Source organism: Puntigrus tetrazona, chromosome 23, assembly GCF_018831695.1.
Source record: "Puntigrus tetrazona isolate hp1 chromosome 23, ASM1883169v1, whole genome shotgun sequence".
Classification (NCBI taxonomy): domain Eukaryota; kingdom Metazoa; phylum Chordata; class Actinopteri; order Cypriniformes; family Cyprinidae; genus Puntigrus; species Puntigrus tetrazona.
In genome coordinates, this window is record NC_056721.1 from 18,712,579 (window position 1) to 18,732,388 (window position 19,810).

Below are 19,810 nucleotides of genomic sequence, written 5' to 3' on the forward strand. Positions count from 1 at the left end.
AATCTCTCTGAAATCTCTTATACCTCTTACCTTTTCTCACCAAGGCTGCATTCATTTGATCAAAAATACAGTACAAAAATATTGTGAAATATTATTACTATTTAAATTAAATTTTGTAACAATATATGTCTTTGTTTTTAATCAAATGAATGCATCCTTGCTGAAAAAAGATGTCATGTGTAATATGTCATTTTAATATGGGTATCAAGATCTAAAAAATATATTTAAAGTTACTAAATTATTATTTTTTTAATGCAAATGTACAATAGCACAAAATCAAAGGTGGTGTTAGATAACTTATTACATTATTAAATATCATTAATAGTGCTGTCACATGATTAATCATTGATTAATTGCATCTAAAATTAAAGTTTTTTTTTAACATATGTGTACTGTTTATTTTTATATATATTAACAAAAATATTTTGTAATATTTACATGTATGTACATTTATTTATATATTTCATATATATATATATTTCATATATATATATAAAACATATATATATTTCATATATAAACATAACATATTTTTCTTAAATATATATATGCATATATTTATATATACATAAGTATACACAGTACACATTCATATATTATGTAACCACATTTATTTTTTGGATGCGATTTATTGTTTGAAAGCACTAGTTATTACAGCAATAATAACTATTATTTTTCCATTATTTACACTTTAATTATGGACCCAAAAGGCATCCGTTTTGTACAGTGTCTGATGGTGTTTTTTAATTTATTTATTTAGTTAGTTATTCTCTCCAGATTGCAGTGTGAAATTCGCAAGAAAGTAATATGCAGCAATGTATTTTTAAAAATGATTATGTAATTTCCATTGATTACAGCTCAGCCGACTGGAGGTAACTTGATAAAACACTTCCCACTGCAAAGAGTCATTTTCAGCCTCCACGCCACCTCTAGCCTTCTCCATGGCAGATCCGCCTCACTGAATTTTACCTGCATGTCTGGATCTGACATGTGTCTCAGGAGGGGGGAGATGAGAAGCGTGGTGGGACGCTTGCCTGTCTTAGATGTCCTTCAGTCTAAATTCCTATTTGGCATCATTGAGCTTTAACTGGATTTCTAGCCTGCAGGTGGTCAGGTGTGCATGTCATTGTGAGTTAATGCACGTATGTGTGTGTGAATAGATACAGGGTCAAAGGCTGTAAAGTATCAAGCTAACCTGCCACTCAGCTGTTGCGGTGATATTTGTTCCCATGGGAATCCTATTTTAGCCAATCAAATGCAAAGATGGCATGAGACCACTTAGAATGGGCTTTAAAAATGATGAAAGAGAGTCTGTGACCATGGAGACAGATCTTTGGAGCTGGAATCAATCATCTCATTTTATAATTTTATGACAAATATACTAGACTACCCCTACTCCAGTATATATTGGATATGTTTTGTGCGTAAGCCTCATGTCCACTTAGAGTCAGCATGAATTCAAAATTGACTCTATTTGCCTTCCTGGTGTTATTTCGAGCGATTTATCGCTGCATGTTAAATTAAAAAAGTTTTTCCTTTCCAGCTGAAGCCACCCAGCTCTATTTTTCACCACTTGGAATATAGATGTACAAATCAAAAGTTTGGAATTTGTTTTTTTCTGTTTTTGAAAGAAGCCTCTTATGCTGACCAAGGCTATAATTATTTGATGAAAAATACAACAATTATACTCAAATGTTTTCTATTGCTATCTATCTATCTATCTATCTATCTATCTATCTATCTATCTATCTATCTATCTATCTATCTATCTATCTATCTATCTATCTATCTCTATCTGACCTCCAAACTCCCTAAGTAGCTTGCTTTTTAGTCCAGTATTGTTTATTTTGTACTTTAGATGTTGAATTTGTGATCTTAGGTTATTCTTTGAAGATTTTCCATTTCAAAACTACTTTTGTTGTGATACTGTAATACATTTCCAAAAATAAAATAGACTCTCTCTCTCTCTCTCTCTCTCTCTCTCTCTCTCTCTCTCTCTCTCTCTCTCTCTCTCTCTCTCTATATATATATATATATATATATATATATATATATATATAGATAGATAGATAGATAGATACATACATACATACATACATACATACATACATACATACATACATATTTTTTGAGACTGGAAAGCTGAATTTTCTGCATCATTACTTCAGTGCCACATGATCCTTCAGAAATCATTCTGATTCTGCTGATATCAGTTATTGGTGCTCTGTTATCAGTGATGCTTCTTATTACTGTCTATGTTGAAAATGCTACTTATTACTTTTGTAATTTTTTTTTTTACCTTTCACCTTTCAGATTACTTGATGAGTAGAATGTTCAACAAAAAAACATTAATCTGAAATCTCAATCATTTGAAACAGTATAATGCATCCCTAAATAGTAAACATATTTCACATTATTAGCGTTTCTAATATGTTTATGGTGTCCTTGGTGAAGCATAAGAGACTTATTTAAAAAAATATATATATATTATTTTAGCCTTTGAATTTCCTCTTTCACTCAGAAATATGTCAGTTCATGAATGCAGATTGGTTTGTGTACTTATTAATTTCCAAAATCAAATGGTTTTCAGTGTCTTTATGTTCTATCACTTAATTTTTTCCACTCAGAATCTCTCTCTTTTCCCTGACACAGCCTTTCAGTCCTCAGCCTTTAATCTTTTTTCTAGCTAACCCTCATCGCCTTTTCCCCCTCATTCCCTACACTTTCCCTCTTTTCAGGTGAATCATGTTCTTTTCAGAGGTTGGATGTGGGCTATTCAGCGACTGAAGTGGCCCACCATTACTGGCAGTGCAATCGAATTGTTCCGTAGAAAGCTCTTAGCAGCAAAAAGCGCTCGAGCAACTCTGCAAAAAGCACACAAAAATGGAGTCGTCTTATTTGTCCTGATTTTGAGTGGGCACGCGGTGCGTTTAGAACCATGCTGGTCTTCACGAGGGGTTGACTTGAACTCTTGTCTTTAAAAACGTTACCCCACATTTTATTGAAAGTTTAAAAGCATTTATCTATCTTTTCTCAAGGGGCATTCCGGGGAAGAAATGCGGGAACATTATCTTCACAGCTGAGGAACTCAGCAATTGTCGGGTCAGTACAAAACTATCCTCATGCACACACGCATAGTCTGACTCTACAGTCTTTCATCAAGCTGAATGCCTCAGGCATTGTATTTAAATATCAGAGGTGAAGGTTTTTTTTTTTTTGCTTTTTTGCTAAGATTAGGCACTGAGAGACAGAAAAAGGAATGAATATCTAGATTCACCGAGTTAATCCACCATGGATCTCTCTGCAGTCGCTCAAGAGTGAGCAAGTGAATCTCATGAAAACTGTCAAGCACATGTGATGTGTGTAAGAATTACTTTACATTACATTTTTTAAGGGTAATTAGTAATTTACCTGCCCAATTCACATGCAAACAAACTAATAAATAAATTATAGCTATATTTTATTTGTTGTATTAAAATAATCATCTATTGTTGAAGAATTTTTGCTAGGTAGCATGATTAATTTGCTGGGTAGCAATTAATTACGAATAATCATATACGAAGTAAAAGTTTTTGTATACATAATATATGTGTGTGTACTGTGTGTATATTTATTGGATGTATATATTAATACAAACCCATGTGTAAAACGTAAATATTTTCAAAATATATACAGTACTTGTGTGTCCTTATATATACATGATAAATACAGTACACACACATATACTATATAAACCAAAAATATTATTTAGGATGTGATTAATTACGATTAATCGTTGCTCAGCACTGATTTTTGCGGCAAAAAAAAAAAAAAAAAAAGCAAAATAAGCTTAAGCATTACTTGTAACAATATTTTCTTCATATTATTGCTAAAACAAACACAAATTAATAAATAATTATAAAAATAATTGTATTTCAGAATGATTTCTGAAGGATCAAGTGACACTAAAGACTAGAGTAATAGCTTTGCATGACAGGAATGTATTAAGTACAAAACAATTTAAATTGAAATAATATTTTACAATATTACTGTTATTTTGGATTGAGTAAATGCAGTTTTACTGAAAAAACACATTTTAATATACTATTTATGCAGTGAGTTAAATGCAGTTAATGTAGTCCTGAAAATGATGCACATTTAATCCTAAACCCTCCTTATAGACTTGGCCATTCCAAGTTTAGCATTTGGCTCACTATTTTCTGTTTAAAACCAACCGTCTCTTTTCAGTCATTCTACTCACAATTTGACTGTTTCAGTGCCATGGGCCAGTTCATAAAAGCACATAAATATCATTTCAGATGACAGAAATTATGTATATATATTCAATTTCGTCCCTCTGTGTCCTTGTAATAGCATGTAGCTACAGCGAGTGTTTGGCAGAAAGCCGTGACAGTTCACCTCAAATACAGCTTTAGTCTCCCCAAGAGAGATGGCCGTTTTAAAAGGCAGATGAGCTATCTGTCCAGTGTGACACCTGGACCGTAGTTCCTCGAGTGCTCCCTAGACGTTCTCTCTCTATCAAGATCCAATTAAATCTGTTGCATGTGTGACTTCCCTCCTGGTCTTGAGGGTGTCCCCAGAGATCTGGTATTCTGAAGAGAACAGCACCAATAAATAGCTAAACACTGGAGACCTCCGTTCAACATTAATATGTATGAACCAATTGCTGTTCTCCTCTAACACGAATGCGTCCTCTCTGTGGAATTGATTTCTTGTCCTAGTATTTTCCCTTAGTTGTGTCCTGAACTCCTGCTCTGGAGAGATGTTAACTGAGGCCAGCGATTAAAATGCATTGTTGGATGTAATAGTGCTGGTATTAAAGACTCTGTGTTTTTGTTCGCTTGTTTGCGCACCTTCTTTGTTTTCTGTATATTCTATTCCCGTCCATCCCGAAGTAATCAAGTGTTTCATAACAGGACATTGCAACCATGCAGCTCTGTGCTAACAAGTTGGATAAGAAGGATTTCTTTGGGAAGTCTGATCCCTTCTTGGTGTTTTACCGCAGCAATGAAGACGGCACGTGAGTATGAGCGGCTAATGGAGTAAATTTACTCAACCTCATGCCATTCATGCCATTAAAGAGTTTGTTTCTTCTTTGGAACAGTTTTAGAGAAATTTAGCGTTACATCACTTGCTCACCAGTGAATGGGTGCCGTCGGAATGAGAGTCCAAATAGCTGATAAATAATCCACAGTAACTCCAGTCTATCAATTAAAGTCTTTTGAAATGAAAAACTGTGTGTTTTATAAGAAAAAAATCCATTATTAAGGAATTTAAACTTTTAAACTGACACTTCTGGCTGAAATATGATCGTCCATAATCCATAATAGCAAAAAAGCCTCCCATCAAAACCCACCAACATATTTGTTTATAGCTGTACTGCACTTTAAACTGTGCTTGTGAATGTTTCTTTCATAATTCATATGAGACGACTTTTTTTTACATTACAATGCAATATTATGGACAGAGGACTCATGATTGGCTGGAAGCAAGGGTTTGAAGTTAAAACGTCTTGATGCAGTTTTTCACTTCACAAGAATTGATGGACTTACAGTATGAATTGGGTTATTTTTATCACCTGTTTTCACTCTCATTCTGACGGCACCCATTCACTGCAGAGGATCCATTGTTGAGCAAGTGATGTAATGCTAAATTTCTCCAAATCTCTTTTGATGAGGAAACAAACTCATCTATATCTTGAAAGGCCTGAGGGTGAGTAAATTTTTTATTATTTTGCTGAACTGTTCCTTTAACAACATGCCCCAACCAGGCATGATGCAACATGCGCTTTTGTCATGTAACTTAATTAATTTTTCATTCAAGTATAAAAAAAGATAAGCCTAACTACTAAATCACACCAACAAAAGTCATTTTTAAAGGTTAGATCAGGTAGCTCATTATAGCTCATTAAATGCATTATGCAAAAAAAAAAGAGAAAAAGATAACTCTATCATCTTTCTAATCTTATGCCGCTCAAAACCTAAACAGAAATCAAACAGCCAATAAAATGTTGACTGACATGGTTGAATCTTTCTTTGGCAACTGAACCTGAAATAGAAAAGCATGATTTTTTTTTTTTGTGCCTGGTTGGGACATGGTATTAGCTAAATGTTTCTAGACTGAACATAAAACCCCATAAAAGTCCAAATTATCCATAAGTGTTAGCTCACTTGACTGATAACAGAGGGTTATGGTAGTGTTGTGAAACCCAAGAGGCTCTTTATGCCCACCATGAGCTGCTCTTGATGATAACTACTTTTATCAATGCTTCGCTGTATTTGGTTGGTGTTCGTTTTCAAACGTATTCCTTCAAAGAAAACCGTACAGGTGTCATAACAAGCCTTTAAGTAAGATTTCCTTTTTGATTTGACTCTTTTGTAGGTTCACTATCTGTCACAAAACAGAAGTGATAAAGAATACTTTGAACCCCGTGTGGCAGCCCTTCACCATCCCGGTGCGAGCTCTCTGTAACGGAGACTATGACAGGTGAGGCGCTTAAAATCCCTATAAAGAGCATAACCCTGCTGCATGGCTACTTAATGTTGACTTTTTTCACTATATTAACTTTCTTAATACATATTCCTGGTCTTTCTGTGAATAATTCTGTGACTTTTCTTGTTTTTGTTGAGTTAATGTTTAAAAAATATTAGGGCTGTCAATTTATTCAATGCATAAATGTAATAAATCTATTCCTAGTTAATGCGTTCAGTTCATTTTTCAGGAAAGAAAACAAAATAGAGCTTAATTATTTTTCTCTGTACTTTAATACGTGTGGATCAAAACACAGTGGCATTGCAAATCTAAGAGTTACATTCTGAAATTATATACTTTCTCTACCTTATTGACATAATCTCACATAACAGATGTTTTTGCTGCTACCCTATGCATTAGTCTTGAGGTTTGATGGTAATTAAATTTCACCATATAAAGAATGCAAATGACTATTGTTGCACTTACCATCTGGGTTTGGTTTATAAACATTTTTTTTCTAAATAACAGGGTTATTTTTGTATCTTATTATTATTATTATTATTATTATATTATTATTATTATTATTATTATTATTATTATTATCATTATTATAGCATTTATTAGTAGTTTGAATCAGTTTTGATTTTTATATTTTGTAAAATAAATGTATTTATTTACCTTAAAAAAAAATCTGTCTAATTGTGTTGCGTTTTTTGTCATTTTTAGAAGTTTTTGTATATATACATATATGTCTATAGTTTATTTAAATTTGTACATTAGTAATTCAGCACATCAAGTTAAACAAAATTAAATGAAAAATTATGTCTTAGCAACTAGCTAAAATAATGCTGTTTTTTGGCTTTATTTATTATGAAGTGTCATCATATCATATTAAATACATGCATCAACAATGCAATAAAAAGCACAATTAGCTAAAAAAAATCTTAATATGTGTCAGAGCATTAATTTTGACAGCCCTAATAAAATAAATATATTATATATAATATGCTTTAGATTCATGGGTGCATTCTGAGAACCAGCGCATTTGTATCAATGCCCGTAACATGTAAATAATCCTTTTGATCGTAGTGTATGCTTCTTTGAGAGCAATTGATTTTGAAGTCGCACATAAAACGTCTTTCTTGAGGTGTTTAAACGAGAAGCTGTGGAAACCGGCAGCTGTGTCGCCGTGGCAGTCGAAACAATCCCAGCAGTCAGCTGGAGCGAGGCAGCGGCCGGTGCTGGTGTTATTTTGGACCGGCTCTGCGCGCTCACCAGGCCGCTGTCATACTTTGACCTTTTGAGAAAATTCAGGCTGTCTGCACTGTATTTTAGATATTGACTTGCTGTGCGCTTTGATTTGTTTGTAATCTCTCCAGAACAGTGAAGGTTGATGTTTATGACTGGGACAGAGATGGAAGGTACGCTGTTCTTCATGGCTTGTGTTCCCCCTCGTGGGTAGTAAATATTGTGTTTGTGAATACATAAATTATCCCGCATAACAAGAATAACTCAAGTCAAATTTTCATTAGCCAAAATAATTTCTTCTCAGCATGCTCGTGCAATGTTCATTAAATATGCCTCGCTCAAGTAAACGCTCTCATTTTTCTTCAGTCATGACTTCATTGGAGAGTTTACGACGAGCTACCGAGAGCTGTCTCGCGGACAGAGCCAATTTAATGTTTATGAGGTAAAAAAAACATTGTTTTGAACAAAGATATTTTGATTATGAGTTCTGGCAAGACATCTTTTTCAGCTCTTTTAAGGTCCTCGCACACTGAGTTTTTTTTTTCATATTCATCATCTTTTCCTATCAAAATTGAATCTGAATTGAATTCAGAAAAACAGAAAATCAAACGTGATCGACTCAACATTTTTACTAAATTTCGGACTCTGTATGCATTGACTTTTGCAGTTATTTTGATGTGATTTTTGATTTGAACACCATAAAAAGAGTAAATGATACATTTTTTTAATATGTTGTTCATGTGTATAAATTATACAAAAATGTGAGATACAGCTAAATATTATGGTTTAGAACTTAAAATGTTAATTAAGTTACATTGGTTTAAATAGAATTCATTCATCGCTGTTTGATTTTTCATGCAATTTTATACATCGGATACATAACAGTATACCATAACAGTATCAGAATCAGAATCAGAATCACTTTATTGCCAGGTATGTTTACACAAACGAGGAATTTGTTTTAGTGAAAAATAAACTGTTTACTTTTCATGTAATGATAATTTCTTGTGTTAGATAACTGTTTATCTATCTTATCTAAAAAAAAAAAAAAAAAAAATATATATATATATATATATATATATATATATATATATATATATATATATAAATAAAACATGTGCTTCTAATGGCTCCAAAAAAGTAAAGGGACAACAACGTGGGCTGTAATCGTGAAGTGCCAAAAATGTTTCATGAATCATAAAAAAACATATGAGGACACTTCAGTAATATGTCATATTTCTTTCAGCCATGCTTGATGGGTGTCTTTTTGTTTCTTTCAGGTTCTGAATCCTAAGAAGAAAGGGAGGAAAAAGAAATACGTCAACTCTGGCACGGTACGTGTGAATGGATTACCTGTCAAGCGCTCTCCTCTTCTGATTTATTTTCATAATGACTTCCATTATCTCTCCTCTCTCTCTCTCTTTCACTCTCTCTAGGTAACACTTTTGTCCTTCAAAGTGGAATCGGAGTACACATTTGTGGACTTCATTCGAGGCGGGTGAGTGCCCCTTAAAAGTCTCTGGATAAATTATGCTGGAGAAAGATGCAGATTTGCTGGTTTGAGAGCAGCTGGAATAGGCGTGCGTGTAAACCTTTTGTGAAATTATGATTACTCGATCTGAATAACTTGCGTTCAAGACAATACCAATAAACCAGAGTGGATCTTAATGTCATTGAGCCTTTAGGGCAGTTCGCTTACCATTTATTTTTCAGGTGTTGCTAGCATGTGTGTTGAATACTGATGCATTGGATGAGATATAGGAGAATATTTTGCATTACAGCCTAGTTATGGATATGTGCTTCGAGGCTAAACCCAGTGTTGGTCAAATGATGGATTGTGTAAAAATTAGCAGTCAATATGATTACTAATTTAATAGTTAAAAATAAAAAAGTCATTTACATAAATTCCATAACTGGAGCCATGCAAGACTTCCTGTTTTTGAAAGCAGCCAGCAAGAAACCTGGTTCCCCAAACCATGCTTACTGAGAGAAGGCGGTAAAGAATGAGTAAAAAACAAGTATTTAATCAATTCAAAGGCCTAATAGAAATGTAACAAAAAAAGAAAAACCGAACTAAAGCAGTCATCACATACTCATTTCAATAAATCTGAAATCAAGGAAGCCATTCAGTATACCAGTATATCATACCATATGCTTGCTTTTTAATTGCAGCTGAAGCTTTAATTATGCATTGCTTTGATTAAAAAAAATTGATTGGTTTAACATGTCTAGGTTAAAAGCATCGTGATAATTTGCTCAGATGATTGAATTCAAGTTTCAGCATAATTTACTAGCATTGCTATAAAAACATTTAATACTAAAATGTGTATATACAGTGGTATTCAAGAGCTCCATGTTGAAAATCAGATAAATGTATCATTTTTTTGATAATTTAACCAAGAAATTTTTATTCAAATCATTTTAAATGAATAGGAGATATTTGGACTCTGGACTATTTCTAGGTTACTAATCAAATGTGTGACATTGAGTATGCAAACTCCTTTGTACTAAAGGTTAGGTGTCTTGCTACCTTTGAAGTATGAGTAATATGGATTAGGTTTTGTTCATGTCAGCTTTAGTGCTGCTGTCATTAAAACAAAAGGGAGACCGAATGAATACTAAGATCTTCTAAAGTTTCTCAGTTCAGCTTGTGCTAAAAAAATAAATATGCAATAAATAAATGTGCAATAAAGTGAATGAATGGATACAAAAATTAAATAAATATAAAAAAATATATGTATATATATATATATATATATATGTATATATATATATATATATATATATATATATATATATATATATATATTTTTTTTTATTAATTTATTTTTAATATATTTTTTTATTATATATATTATATTTTTACATAATTCACTGGCAAAGCTACATTTTCATTAGCCATTACGCCAATCTTCAGTCTTCAGTATCACATGATCCTTTTTTTAATTGGTTGATGAATAGAATGCTCAAAAGAATATTTTGTAAATAGAAACTTTCAGATTTTTTGCAACATTTTGTATTTTTTTTGTAACATAATAAATGTCTTTACTTGATCAATTTAAAGAAGCCTTGGTGAATAAAAATCTTTAATTTTAAAAAAAAATGATCAAAACACAAAACTTTTGAACCGTAGTATATATATTTACACACCCAACATATGTAATATAGCATGCCATATTAAGTACTCATATGTATGCACTGCATTGGTTGCAAACTTTTGACTGTGATTCTTTTCAATGTTGAAAACAGAACACAGCTCAACTTCACTGTAGCCATAGACTTCACCGCCTCTAATGGTAAGACCATCTTCATTACGTAAGCATTTGTGTTTGTGTGGCATGCGATTGCCTCATGTCCGTTTTAGATTTAGAGCTTGGCACTGATGTAAGTGACCGCGGTGTCTTTGCTCTTGTGTCTAAACTTTTATTGATTGACACCTGAACGCAGGAAACCCATCTCAGCCAACATCGCTCCACTACATGAACCCGTATCAGCTGAATGCGTACGCCATGGCCCTTAAAGCCGTAGGGGAAATCGTCCAGGATTATGACAGTGACAAACTCTTCCCTGCCTACGGCTTTGGAGCTAAACTCCCTCCTGATGGCAAGATCTCTCATGCTTTTCCCCTGGTGAGTAACAGCTTGAAAAGAGCCATCATTAACCCTGGAAAGCCTGACATATGAAATCATAGTTAAACAACTAAAAAAAAAAACAAAAAAAATTGCATGTGTGTTTTTGTTGAGTATGATATTAAAGGGTTAGTTTACCCCAAAATTAAAATTCTGTCATTAATTACTCACCCTCATGTTGTTCCAAACACTTAGGATATTTCTGATGACTCTCCATAGACAGCGACTAAACTGAAATGTTCCCAGATCCAGAAACGTAGTAAATACATCGGTCCATGTGACATCAGTGGCTCAATTTCAGTTTTGCAACTCTACAATAATCCTTTTTAGTATGCGCAAAGAAAACTATTTTGGAGATTATCATTACGCATACGCACACTTTCCCCTCAAGTAATCTGCAAAAGATGTAACTCGAGAGACAAATGTTATTTTTTTATTCTTGTAGCATTGCAAAACTGTTAAGTCACTGATGTCACATGGACTGTTTTACCAATGTATTTACTGTTTTTTGGAAATTGGATCATTTCTGTTGTGTTGCTGTCTATTGAGAATCAGACAGCTCTCAGATTTCATCAGAAATAACTTAATTTGTGTTCTGAAGATGAATGAAGGTCTTACAGGTTTGGAACGACATGAGGATGCGTAATTAATGGCAGAATTATTATTTTGTTGTGAGGAATATGGAGCTCATACTTGAAACACCTAAATTTTATTTAGAGGCCCAATATTTGCTAAAATATGCAATTTGTTGCAATTGCTAATTAAAATAGCTTAAATACCCTAAACTATGATAACATTTTTTAACTTCTAATGTATATTAATTTGAGCATTATATCATCGTAACAGACTACTTACATAAAATGCATTTAAATATCGGTTGTCAGTCTCTTTTCCAATTTTCCAATGATATATCTTAGTAATATGAAATTTAAATGCTTTGAATTCTGATCAAATGCTGCAGTTTTTTATTGATTAGTTGAAATAAATGCAATAACACAAATATTACTGAAAAATGTCCAAAGAAACATTACTCAAAACCCTGAATTATCATATTTGATGCTCACATAGCAACATAATTATTTACACACACACATATACAGTGTGTAAGTGTTCACACAAGTAAGTGTTCATCTTGAAATTTTCAGAAAGTAATTTGTCAAAATCAAGAACAGTTAATATATCGTATTTTGAATCAAATAAGATTTGGAATAACAAATAGTGAGAGCATTATCGTTTTTTGAGTGAACTAACCCTTTAAAACACAAGCCACACAGACATGATATTCATTTTTAAAGCTAAACTATGCTGTCATGAATTTTTAGCGCTGGACGTAGCATATAACAATATCAAATATGCCTCGGTCCAATATGAATAAGTCAGAAACGTCTGGGTGTTATTCCTCATGTGTTATATATGAACTTGTGGAGATCTTCTCCAACGCGTGTGTATTGTGACCCCGCAGAACTCGGACTGTGAGAATGCTAACTGCGTCGGCATCGAAGGCGTGCTGGAGGCGTACTATGACTGTCTCCGGAAAGTGCAGCTCTACGGCCCCACCAACTTTGCCCCTGTCATCAACCAGGTGGCACAGTAAGCTAAACAGTTCTCCTGCAATTGACACCAGGTTGAGCTCTCTTTCTGTCTCTCTGCCCTGCGAGCTGAACTCCTTCCTGTCACTATCCACTTGTTATTCACTCGAAAGCCTGTCCTCTCTCCACACAAATGCACTTTGGCGCACACGCGCTCCAAAGACTCCTCCAGAATCCTGCGCTTGACTAACACTTCACTCAGTGTACCTGCTGCTCAGATGCAGTCGAGGTCTGATGTTTACCACGCAGGAAAAAAACGAAAAACGTCTTTTAAGGGACACATCATTGATTTTTCTTGTTTACTTGAAATGCAAGATTTTGATTTGATGCTACGTAGGCAGAGCGCGCAAAACACAACCCTCTCAGTCATCTGTTATTTACTGAAGCTGAGCTGCAAAAATGGGTCATTTAGAAATTAGGATGGTTGTGATGTGAAGCCATGAGCGCATTTGAACATTTGAAATTTAAATATCACGGCACGGATGAGAGCTTGAAGTCTTTAAAATATGAAGAGGTTAGCCAGTCACAAGAGAGGTCATTTACTTGTGTGTCACAAGTACAGTAGCAAAAATAACCGGGTTCATTTGAAGGGTCTGATAGTGAATTAGAGTATTTAACAAAAAGAATTTGGATTTTAAGAATATAGCATTTCATTAAACAATATTCAAATCTGAATTTAAATGCCACAGATGTGGGGATGAACATTTTTACAATGAAAGCATTTAGTCAAAAAAAAAATCAAATCAATAATTAAAAATAAATGAATAAATAGCTTTTTTTTTCTCAGAAATTGCTAATAAATGTAATTGTTAATAAAAAAAAAGATAAGTGAAATATTGAATAAATGTGACATTTTTAAACAGAAAGATTAAATTTGTATACTACACAAATATATTAATATATTAATTAATATATTAATATCTCTTTCTAGTAGCTTTATTTATAATTTACAGTATATATTAAAGATTATTATATTGAATGCTGACAGATACAACTACCACTACTACTAAATAATAATAATAATAATACCTAATAATATTTATTTATGCATTGGTTTGTTTATTTATTTATTAAAACTGGCCATTTTCATTTATCATATAAGGTAAACAGTACTCTATTATGTGGTTTTTAATGTAATGTAATTTCAAAGTAATTATTTTTGTTTGAACATTTTCCACAGACATTTGTTATATAATCAGTCCCAGCATGTCAGTGAATCATGACAAAACAAACCGTAAAACATATGCTTTAAATTTGCCATAGAAGAAGGATGCTCGATTTGAATAAAAAAAAAAAAAAAAAAAAATTGATCTCTGATCTGCTTCCCATATCACGTATATCATGAAGCGCTCGTCACACATCACAACAAAAGATCTAAACCTTGTACACACACGTGAAGAGGCCTTTAATTGCCCTTGTCAGTTTCAAGGCTTTTTTCGGATCCAGCTAAATCTCTCAATCTGAAGAAAATCAAACTCCCAGAACTGCAGAGGTGCTTTAAGAGGCAGATATTGATCGGCCGCTGCTGCAGTGGTCAACTTTTCAGAGTCGGTTTGAGTCTCCTCTCTCAGCTCACCACTTCTTACGTGCCGTGACTGAGACAATATCTGGAGGTGGTTATTAGAGTCGATGAACCTGGATGGAACAGACAGATTTAATAAGGAAAGTTCAAGAAAAAGGCTTAGGTACAATAACGAGGATTTTAACAGGTATTTCTAGCCACATGCTATAACACAAAAACATAATCTCCGAATTATTAGCGGCGCTTGTGCCCGTGATCGCTCATAATTCCGTAGCAACTGCTTTGAAATGTACTAGTTTTAGTGCATCCCTTTCCGTTTCTGAGAAGCGGTGTTCTTGTTTTGCTTAAATATAGAGGCGTTTAACTATGTAAATCCTCAGGTGTGCATCAGAGGTGACAGATGGCTCTCAGTACTTCGTGCTGCTGATCATCACAGACGGTGTCATTTCAGACATGGTACAGACTAGAGAAGCCGTGGTCACCGTGAGTCATTTTTATTGGTAGACCTTCACAGTGTTCTGTAAATACAATCATCTTTTTAGCAGGGGCATTGATCGGATACCGCCGCCCCTTCTCTGTTCACAGGCGGCGTCTCTGCCCATGTCAATCATAATTGTGGGAGTCGGCCCGGCTGAGTTTGATGGTGAGACTGTGACACCGCAAACACAGATGCTCTCAAAATAAGAACATAACATGTGATGTAACTGTTCTCGTGTTAATGTAACAGCGATGGAAGAGTTGGATGGAGATGAGGTCAGGGTGTCCTCCAGGGGACGTGTTGCTGAGAGAGACATTGTCCAGGTACATAGTGTTATCCATCTGTATGTGGTAGCTTTGGTCTTTTTTCAATTCTGGAAAAAAAAGATTTTTTTTTTTTTCCCTTTTTTATTTAATATTATATAATACTTAGAATGTTACCACTTGCTTTTTGCCATTTGGATTTCTTTTTGTATGCAATCAAAAAGCCTTTTTAAGTTACGTTTCAAAACATTTACATTTATTTATTTATTTTTTTTAAGCATGCAAGATACAGCATTCAGGACAAGCAGTCAAACAGTAAACATACAGCAGTATACCTTAGCAGAAAAAAATAGGATTATTTACATGAACTGTGAAAAAGAGATGTATGTAAACCTATCTGCACTTTTTTTATATAATTTTATTTTTTTTAAATGTAAGGCTTTTCCACTTTGACAAAAAAGTTTTAGTGCTGAAAAAATCCACTTTATGCCCATAGTAGATGTAGTCATTTAATTATTAAAATTAGGTTTTAGTTGTGTTTAAATGAATAATTACAGTAAATAGTTTTGATATGTAATTGTATTTTTATTACATTATATAAAATATTTATATATTATATAAAATCAAATTAAATAAAACTTTTGTGATATTAAAAGTTTGAATATTAAATAATAATAATAAAAACAATAATATATTTTCATTTTTTTATACCTTGGATGAATTTAATCAATTTAGCTCTTTAGCGTTTGATTTGAAATAGTTTTTATGTTCAACTAAATCATTACAGTAAGTACTTTTATAAGTTAAACCATGACTTCTTAAAACTAAAGAAGTGTTATTGTAGACTCTAATGTATTTTTTTGTGTAAATACCTTTAGTCATTTTACATTTTTACTATTTTCCCACATATTTTTTTTATCATACTATATTATATTAGTGCTATATTATAATATTCTTTTTTCTATCACTTACCTTAAATGGTTTAATGCAATTAATAAAATTCATCTTTTGTATTTTTCTAGTTTGTGCCGTTCCGGGACTACATCGACCGATCCGGGAACCAGGTGCTCAGCATGGCCCGACTGGCCAAAGATGTACTGGCCGAAATACCCGACCAGCTGCTGTCGTTCATGAAGAGCAGAGGCATTGAACCAAGACCAGCCCTCTCCCCTTCTCCCACACCACAGATAAACGTCCACCTCTGATCCCAGAGCAGTGTTTTATCCTTCTAAAAACGTCTAAAAACCCCGGGTCCGTCACTGGGGACGCACATTTTTACTTTCCACATCGGTTAGCAGTAGCACATAATGTAGTTACAATAATAATCAACTGAAATCAGGAATATGTTAATGTAAGTGTGTGGTGTAATACTTTATAATCAGCCAGCGATCAATCAAAAAACACAATAGTTTGTGCTTGCTTTGGAATAGAAGATGTGGAAGTAAAAAGAAGGTGAAATTACTGAAAAGAAATGTCTGGGTCATATTTTCTCAGAACATTTTCAAAATTTTACATAAAATGTGATAAATTACATAAAAAAAATAAATGAATCCTAAATACAGTAAGTGCAAATGTATTGCTTTTAGACATTATTCTCAAATTCTAAAATCTTTCATTACCCCAAAAATACTTATTTACTTGAACTATATTTATAAATGCAATTATAAGTAGACTAAGTGAAATGTACTAAATTGTCATGAAAATAATATCACAACAAACTAAAATTAATTATGGTACACTTTGGTGTTTGATATTGTTAAATGGTACAAAACAATTTTCTCGCATAGAATTATTTAATTTTTATAGTTAGTGAATATTATTAGGATTATTAATATTAGATCAAATAATTATTTATATTAAGTAATTTTTATAGACTTAAAAAGCCTTTAAGTTTAAAATGCTGAAAAACTTAATAATTATTTTTCATTATGTTGTAATTGTATATTAGTTCTGTCAAACGATTAATCACATCCAAAATATATTTTTTTACATAATATATGTGTGTGTACTGTGTATTTTTATTATGTATATATATTAATGCACACACATGCATGCATATATTTAAAATATATATATGTTATGATTCTATATTACATATTATTATTATATATATTATATATTACATAAATGTATATACATGTAAATATTTTCAAAATATATACTCTATGCATGAGCATTTATATTATTTTGGATGAGATCAGTCACGATTAATCGTTTGACAGCAATAATTAATACACAGTTTAGGGACACTTTAGACTGCCTTTATTATATCACATTTGGTTTTGTGTCGAAATATCATCTGGACATTTCTAATGCTGAAATTTCCCCAGGAACACGAGACTCCGGCAGAGAGCTTGCGCAGGCTGTGCTGTACGCTGTAATACCCAACCACGCATGCACAGGTCACCTTTAGCACCATCATCTTTATATTTCACGTAGTTTCTTAGGCCAAGATATTTTTTCATTTTCTCACTGGCTGAATCAGTTGCGCCGGCACGCTTTCGAGTGTGTAAATATTTTCTAATTTGCGCCCGATTTTGAAAGGAGCTAATAAGTAGCTGCGTGTGGCAGAAAAACAGATGCCTGTGCGGGAACACCGACGCACCCGGAGTCTTCCGCACACCTCGAGTGGATGCAGCTAATTACCTGCAGAAACAGAGGTGCCAATCAGTGCAATTCAACCAGAGAGAGGAAGATTGAGGGAAGAAATATCCAGAGTGTAATCAGCAGAGGTTAATGGGCACAGGAAGTAGGCAGACGTTTGGCGTGACAAAGATAAATCAGGTGATCAGCAGAACGACTGAAAAAGAGGAGGATTTTACAGGTGAATCTCATGGAGAAACGTCTAGGTCATACTTTACCCTTCAAAATCAAAAAAGGACCATTGAGATGCATTAAGATAGACCACATTGTGACATTTTACAACAAAATTACTCCCTTCCACACGCTCTCAATACTGTAAACTGTCCAGACCCAATTATATATTTTTTAAAAAGTCAGCATAAGTGTAATACACTGAATGCAGCCACATATATTTGCACTTTAAAAATATGTTTTGCAATTTAAATTAGGTATGCACTGTATTGTATATTGGTACCTTATTATAGGTTAATGCTGGATATTTGATTGTACATCCTGTTTTTGATTATTTTTGGATTTGATAGTGCTCATCTAAAGTACTAATTTAAACACTAATCTTTCTGTTAAATGTCTTCAGCAAATATCAGAATAAATATCTATTTTTCATACTGTACATTATAGTTGTTTGCAATGTTGTGATGCCTAAATTCACTTGTAGCATTTAAAATACTTTATTTTTATTAAGTGCTTTATTTTTAATTTATTTAGACAAAGTATTATAGAATATTAGTATCAATATCGGTTTATCGGTTATTGGGCAAATGAAAATGATTACATTTTAATAGTAGAAATCATAGTCAACATTAGTGCATAGCTAATTTAAATAGTTTGTCTTTTTTGCAGTACTGATATTAAAATGTAAAAGATATTAACTGCCGTAAAAATAATGAAAATAATGTAAAGTTTGAAAAAATAAGAATAACCGTGCCCCCTTTTGAATTCGGGATGACACATGACCTGGACATTTCTTGACATTTTTCCATGGGGTTCAACTCTTGTGTACACTGCCATGTTGAATTTATTTCCAAAAATGATTGTAGACTCATTGAATGTTTGCCGAGATTGGAACATTCTTTAATTTTCCCATTCTTTCATTCTGCTGTACATAATAAATAGTGCAATAACATTTGACATGCATTATTGCATCTCACCACAATTTATGGCTGTATTTCCGTCACAACCCTTGTTGCTGTGATCAAATATTTCTCAGATACTTTCACGTTGAATACAGTTTTCTCCATATTTATATATACAGTGCTCTATCCGAAATGTTCTAACTGTTGCTGAACTGTAGATTTGAATGATATTTGTTTCATAGTAAAGACAGCTATAGTAAACAGCTGCTTGTGCCAAAGTGCTACCATGTAAAACATTCCTGCCAAGGTTGTGTATCGATATGTGAGGCAAAGATGTTCCTTTTTTATCTCCTTGTTGTGTTTTTAATAAAGCATGAACGTCTTGTGCTGACTTCTGAAGAGTTTGCCATGCTTATTTACAGGATGGATGTGATGTGCGTTTGTGAATCTTGTCAATCCCTGTTCATTGTAATAGCACGGAAAAGAGGAACAAGGACGTTCTTCAGAATTTCTCTTTTTGAGTTCCCTCGAGAAATAACACCCCGCGAGTTTGCAACGACTTGAGGGTGAGTAAACCATGACCATTTTGTTTCTTTTAGTGATCCCACACATCCAACATGTTTCTGAACCACATATTTTCTGATGATAACTATATGGAAAAAAACACCTGAATAGCTATTCAATTCTATATGTTAGATTCTGTTTACCGTGTTATTCATGTTTTGGAATTCTACTGCAGGCTCTTGAGTGTCATCTGGTGGTGAATATATAACTGTTTATTCCCTCCAGTTGCATGTGTGTAGGAAGGGATGGATGTGTCACAGTTTGCATAGATAAAAGGTGAGAAGATGTTGCGCAAGTTGTACTCTTATGACTAAGCAGTTGAACTAAAGC

At 33.3% G+C, this 19,810-nt stretch overlaps 1 protein-coding gene across 1 annotated transcript in view; it reads left to right on the plus strand.

Moving 5' to 3' along the window:
* The window catches only part of cpne9 (copine family member IX), a 37,655-nt gene extending 20,558 nt beyond the window's left edge, over window positions 1-17,097 (plus strand). Inside the window, exons 8-21 of the mRNA XM_043224183.1 lie at window positions 3,039-3,102; window positions 4,917-5,020; window positions 6,382-6,486; window positions 7,851-7,892; window positions 8,086-8,161; window positions 9,000-9,053; window positions 9,156-9,217; window positions 10,969-11,015; window positions 11,167-11,348; window positions 12,811-12,938; window positions 14,840-14,942; window positions 15,045-15,102; window positions 15,187-15,260; window positions 16,223-17,097. Of these exons, the coding sequence (XP_043080118.1) occupies window positions 3,039-3,102; window positions 4,917-5,020; window positions 6,382-6,486; window positions 7,851-7,892; window positions 8,086-8,161; window positions 9,000-9,053; window positions 9,156-9,217; window positions 10,969-11,015; window positions 11,167-11,348; window positions 12,811-12,938; window positions 14,840-14,942; window positions 15,045-15,102; window positions 15,187-15,260; window positions 16,223-16,405 (1,282 nt within the window). The 3' untranslated portion in view covers window positions 16,406-17,097. The remainder of the gene's footprint in view (window positions 1-3,038; window positions 3,103-4,916; window positions 5,021-6,381; window positions 6,487-7,850; window positions 7,893-8,085; window positions 8,162-8,999; window positions 9,054-9,155; window positions 9,218-10,968; window positions 11,016-11,166; window positions 11,349-12,810; window positions 12,939-14,839; window positions 14,943-15,044; window positions 15,103-15,186; window positions 15,261-16,222) is intronic.
* The last annotated feature ends 2,713 nt before the right edge of the window (window positions 17,098-19,810 follow it).